The sequence below is a fragment of the Palaemon carinicauda genome, chromosome 20, assembly GCF_036898095.1.
Source record: "Palaemon carinicauda isolate YSFRI2023 chromosome 20, ASM3689809v2, whole genome shotgun sequence".
NCBI lineage: Eukaryota > Metazoa > Arthropoda > Malacostraca > Decapoda > Palaemonidae > Palaemon > Palaemon carinicauda.
Genome location: NC_090744.1, coordinates 92247131 through 92253747, shown reverse-complemented (window position 1 = coordinate 92253747; position 6617 = coordinate 92247131). Strand labels below are relative to the sequence as shown.

General features: G+C 32.9%; 1 protein-coding gene across 1 annotated transcript; it reads left to right on the top strand.

The window, feature by feature from the left end:
* Nucleotides 1-721: 721 nt before the first annotated feature.
* Nucleotides 722-4513, top strand: LOC137659985 (uncharacterized). Its single transcript, XM_068394722.1, has 4 exons — nt 722-925; nt 2430-2566; nt 3349-3535; nt 4241-4513. Exons 1-4 carry the CDS (start codon nt 722-724, stop codon nt 4508-4510), a joined length of 798 nt encoding a protein of 265 aa, XP_068250823.1. The 3' UTR covers nt 4511-4513.
* Nucleotides 4514-6617: the final 2104 nt, after the last annotated feature.

Below are 6617 nucleotides of genomic sequence, written 5' to 3'. Positions count from 1 at the left end.
CATAAGTCTTTTTATAGTTTATATAAAATCAAAATCAAAATAAAACCATTGCTCTCTAGTCTTGGTTGGTGCCATTGCCTCTGTACCGTGGTCTTCCACTGTCTTGGGTTGAAGTTCTTTTGCTTGAGGGTACACTCGGGCACACTATTCTATCTGATTTCTTTTCCTCTTGTTTTGTTGAAGTTTTATAGTTTATATAGGAAATATTTATTTTAATGTTGTTACTCTTCTTAAAATATTTTATTTTTCGTTGTTTCCTTTCCTCGCTGGGCTGTTTTCCCTGTTGGGGACCCCTGGGCTTGTAGCGTCCTGCTTTTCCAACTGGGATTGCGGCTTAGCAAGAAATAATAATAATAATAATAATAATAATATTAATAATATATCTGTTTTGACGTTATTACTGTTTTTAGAATGATTTATTGTTAATTTGTTCTCATCATTTATTTATTTCCTTATTTCCTTTCTTCACTGGGCTATTTTTCCCTATTGGAGCCCTTGGGCTTATAGCATCCTGCTTTTCCAACTAGGGTTGTAGCTTGGCTAGTAATAATAGCAATTATAATATATAAACATATAGAAGTGAAACGACAGAAAACATATAAACATACAAAAGTGAAAAGATATAAAATCTATAAAATTCTGGAAGCAATTCCATCTAAACCCATCTCTCCTCGCCGCCCTATTTCAGGTCATCCAACTCGTGAAGGAACGCGTTTCTTTCATGTCCCCGATGAAGCTAGCTATCATGCCCCACCTCCTGAAGGAGCTCGACTTCACGGTGCCCATCGAACCGGCCACATTGACCTTCAGTATGGCCAAGCCTATCCTGAAGCCCCGCTGGCAAAGCCTCTACTATCCCCTGAAGGATGACGTCTGGGCTTCCATCCTAGCCATGATGATCGTTATGCCAGCCGTTTTCATCCTGGTATGAATCGATGATTTTTATTATTATTATCATTATTATTATTATTATTATTATTATTATTATTATTATTATTATTATTATTATTATTATTATTATTATTATCATTATTAGCGAAGCTACAACCTTAGTTGGAAAAGCAGGATGATATAAGTCCAGGGCCCACAACAGGGAAAATAGCCCAGTGAGGAAATTAAACAAGGCAAAACTAAAACATTTTAAGACCAGTAACAACATTGAAATTAATATCTACTTTGTAAACTATAAAAACTTTAACCAAACAAGAGGAAGAGTAATAAGATAGAATAGTGTGCCCGAGTGTACCCTCAAGTAAGAGAACTCTAACCCAAGACAGTGGAAGACCATGGTACAGAGGTTATGGCACTACCCAAGACTAGAGAACAATGATTTGATTTCGGAGTGTCCTTGTAGAAGAGCTGCTTATCATCGTCTCTTCTACCCTTACTAAAAGGAAAGTGGCCACTGAACAATTATTTTACTATTTCTTTGCTTCGTCATATCTTCCAACACTGGACCGCTTTCTCTATTGAGGCATTTTGCTTTTCCTTTTATGGTTGTAGCTTCGCTAATAATAATGTTGATTATTATCTATTATTAAAAGGAAAGAGGTTAACCAGACCAACGAGTTAATTTCGATTCTTGCAGAACTGGCCCGATTAAAATCGGGAGGTAAAAGTATTTATATGAAAGATAATAATTAAATTTAAGGTAAATATATATAAATTATAGGATAAAAATAAATTCTTATATAAAAGTCCGGGGTAAATATATATATATATATATATATATATATATATATATATATATATATATATAAATATATATATATAAAAATATATGTATATATATATATGTATATATATACATATATATATATATATATATATATATATATATATATATATGTATATATATGTGTGTGTGTGTACATATATATATATATATATATATATATATATATATATATATATATATATATATAATTGATAAAACCTATGTTTCTTAAAAAAAGGGTTAGAATCGTTAAAACAGAGAAATTCTGTTTTGTAAAATGTTAAAACAAAAAAAATTCTATCAGAACATAAATATCTCTATTAAAAAGTTTACAATCTAGGAACTGCTTCATGACTCACGTTAGAAATCCATGTGTCATTTTAGTATGACCAATACATGAAAATAATTACGTCTTCTAATCAAATTTTGCATTTGAGGAATCATGGTTGGATTTTGTTTGCTTATTTATTTAGAAATTGCGTTGCTTTGCAAGCGGTTGTTTCATTACGAGAGAAAGCGAGAGAAAATATCTTTTCTCTTACTCAAAGTTCCTTTTTTTCTTATTTTTCTGTCTGCTAAGAATCACTGTGTATCGCAGCACACACACACACACACACACACACACAGAGAGAGAGAGAGAGAGAGAGAGAGAGAGAGAGAGAGAGAGAGAGAGAGAGAGAGAGAGAGAGAACATATTTCCCTCTTCTTCAGGGTAGCAATGCCCCCAGACGCTGTTGACTTCTACAACGGCTTCAAGCAATCGCCCTCCAGCGAGTTTCGAACTCTGAGTGAAAGGGTGACCTTCGTCGACTCCTTCAAGGAAGGGCTGGGCCTGGCCGAGACTTCCAAGTGAGTCCTTGGCATTATTTGGAAATTACCTAAAGATTTGGGGAAAGAAAACTTAGCTAATTAATTCGTGAATTGATCATTAGATTGATAATGTTGTCTGTCTCTGTCATTTCGTCGTGTTCCATTTCATAAGGATATTTCTAAAAGCTGTATTATGAATTGACTAAAAAGATCCTGAGGTACTTTTTGCTAACAATATTCAAGACAAATTCGTTTATTCATAGTAATATATTATCTAAGTAGATGATGAACAGTATTCTAGAAGTTTTATTCCAGCTGTGCCAAGTTATGGAATGATATTCCTAATGAGGTAGTTAAATCAGTAGAACTTCAAAGGTTCAAACTTGCAGCAAATGTTTTTATGTCGAACAGGCTGACATAAGTCTCTTTTTACCGTTTTTATAAAAAAAAGGTCTGTTTTAATGTTGGTACTGTTGTTAAAATATTCTATTTTAATTTTTCATTATTTCTGGACTCTTTTCCCTGTTAGAGCCTTTTGATTTTATAGCATCCTGTTTTTCCAACTTGGGTTGTAGCTTAGCTAGTAATAATAATAATAATAATAATAATAATAATAATTCAGTTGCATAAGGCCGCGTTTCAGGTCTAAACCAAACATCCATCTAATTTTATTCTCTTTCAAGAAAGTAACAAAACATTGTACTTTCTTTACTATATAATTAAAAAACCATATAATTCTTCTCAGACTATAATTTCTCTTCTTTCAAAACAGTTTATTAATAAATATGTTATCAATAAGAAACGTTTTTCTTTTTCATCAGCTCAGCATACATGTACGAAAGACGTTTCATGGAGCTCATGATTGCCCGACATTTCACTCCTCTGCGGGCGGCCAGCCGCCTGTACGTTGCCCGCCAGAATGTCTGGCCTGGGTACTCCGCCTGGCCCGTCATCAGGGACGCCCCTTTCAAACCTGTGGTAGACAGGTGCATCCAAGCTTTTAATGAGGTCAGTGATCATCTATGTCGAGTGTGTTATAAGATTAGATGGCTGTTCTGTGCAAGCATATCCTTCCCTTTTTTTTTTTATTTTGCCAGTGAAATTTATGAAGGTTAAGAGTCATGAACGATCGTAGTATTTTTCTTTTTTTAAATTTCCCATTTAAGGTAATCATAATCAGTTTGAAGGCTGTTCATGAATGGCAGATGCAAGGAGCAGTGGCATTGCATTACCTTGGAGGACAATGCCTTGAAGACTGACCATATATATATATATATATATATATATATATATATATATATATATATATATATATATATATATATATATATATATATGATCAGTGCCTAAGCTCCCTCCACCCAAGCTAGGACCATGGGGTCAAGCAATGGCTTCTAATAAATCAACAAATAGAGCTATAGAGTCCCCTAAATCCCCTATCACTAGCTCACAAGGATGGTGAGGTTGCAGACACTACAAGAAACTATAGAGTTTGAGTGGGACTAGAACCCCAGTCCCGCAGAACGCCAAACATGGACGTATATGATGCCATCCATTATAATGATGATAATGTTGTTGTTGAAGATTGCCTGTCCCTTGGGGACAAGCACGGGCTCTTGCAATCATTCAGCCCGTGGGCTGATGATAAAAGGAAAAAGTGTAACTACATCATTCAAACGAAAAATCTTCTCACGAGTATTGCCTTCTCATCAGGCAGGTTTGATCGACAAATGGGGCGACATGGTGGTCGAGGAAGCCCGACGCATCAGCCGAAAGAAGAAACGTCTTCACCAGTTGGAGGAAGAGACAGAGACGAACAACAACGAGGAGAAAGAAGCGGAGGACGACAAAGGGAGCGCCAGTCAGGCCTTGACTATCGTCCATATGCAAGGTCCTCTGTTTCTGCTTCTGCTGGGGCTCGCCGTTGCTGGATTGGTGTTCGCTATCGAGACGGTCATGTACGCCTGGTATGCCAAGCGCTAAAAACTATCTGCGTTATTGATGGATTTTTTGTCATATACTGGTGTCGCAATTTTGTAGGTCACCGGTAGTGGAAGGAAAAGCGTTAACTTCTTATTAAGGAGAAACGGTACAACTATTATTAATGTCATTTATAATTGTATGCAAACTTATGAAAAGAATTTCAAGACATTGGAACAAAAAAAACAAGTGTTTTATTTTTTCCTTTTGATTTTATAAATATAAAAAATTCACATACACGCATATCATTACATATAGAAGTATAAATAGATACACACACAAACATATATATATATATATATATATATATATATATATATATATATATATATATATATATATATATATATATATATATATATGTGTGTGTGTGTGTGTGTGTGTGTGTGTGCATATATATACATATTTATATATATATATATGTATATATATATATTGTATGTATATATACTGCATATATATATTTATACATATACTGTATATATATATATATATATGTATATATATATATATATATATATATATATATATTGATACTTTATACACAAATATTTATGAATACATATACTATATATATATATATATATATATATATATATATATATATATATTTATTTATATATATATAAATTATATATATAGATGTATGTATTTATATATATTTATATATATAAATTATATATAGATGTATGTAAATATATATATATATATATATATATATATATTTACAAATACTGTATACATATATATATATATATATATATATATATATATATATATATATATATATATATATATATATATATCGAGAGAGAGAGAGAGAGAGAGAGAGAGAGAGAGAGAGAGAGAGAGAGAGAGAGAGAGCATAAAAGTTGAACGCTTGAAAGCTCTTCTGTTTAAGTATATGTGGTTCCAGAACTCGTCGGACTTATAAAAAGCTCATAAAATCAGGTTTAAATAATTAAGTAGGCATTATACACCATCACATACAGCAATGTATAAATGAATGCACGTTATACCGTAAGGCAATTTGAACCTTATCAATTTTACGACCATTCATTCCTGACAATGAAATTGTGATTAAACTTTTCAACTATGATGACATTTATTTATCAGCGAATACTAATTACAACTCCATATAATATGTTCGAGATCAGTGGCTCCCAACCTTCTTCAAGTGGTGACCCCATTTCAGCTTGACCATACTTTTTGCGACCCCATTCAAATATCAGGGCTACCTGTATATTCTTTTTTTAGATAAAAGAATATAATTGAATAAAAGACACTGTTTATCATTGAATAGCAAAAACCCAGGAATGCACTTATATATAATATTCAATTTCTTTATATAAGACACACTGCATAATAGAATGTTATTGATATGAGTAACACAAGCATTATCTTCATGTGATTCATGTGATGGTTAGAACTGCTTTTCCATCGCCGGTATCTCAATCTGCAGTGATGTTTCCGATAAAGCACAATATAGTTCATCTTCAGCATGGAGATTAGTTTTCAGCTTCGACTTTATTAAAAGTACAAATGAAAAGGTCACTTCACACATATGTCGAAGAAGAGGGCAAAGCATTTTAAGCATGCCTTCAGCCAAATTTGGATATCGACGTAACTGCTTTATCCATAACTGAATCTCTGTTAGGGGATCAAAGTCAGCTTTGGCACTGTCAGATCTAATAAGATCAGTAAATTTCTATGGATATCTTTCGGGAACATTTTCAAATGGTTTATTTGAGGTAACGTGTGGGATAACTGAGGCTTTTCTGGAAAATATTGGCTAAATTCCTCTTTTAAGGTCTCTAAGAAGAAGAATGGAATATCAGTGTCATTTTATTCAACAGATGCATTTAATGTGGGAAATATGCGCAAATTTCTCTTTCTTCATTTACTCCAAAAGATCCAGCTTCATTTGGAAGGCATCTAGTTTTTCTTTCTGAAGTGGAAGATTAAGGGAATTCAAAATTGTGAAAAATCTATTAAGTGTGCAGTTTTTGCCCAATTACTCATATCACCTAAGAAACTGGAAAGTTCTGTTTTTCCCTGCCGAGATAAGAATTCTCTCACCTCACTATTCAACTAAAAGGGGATTACCTTT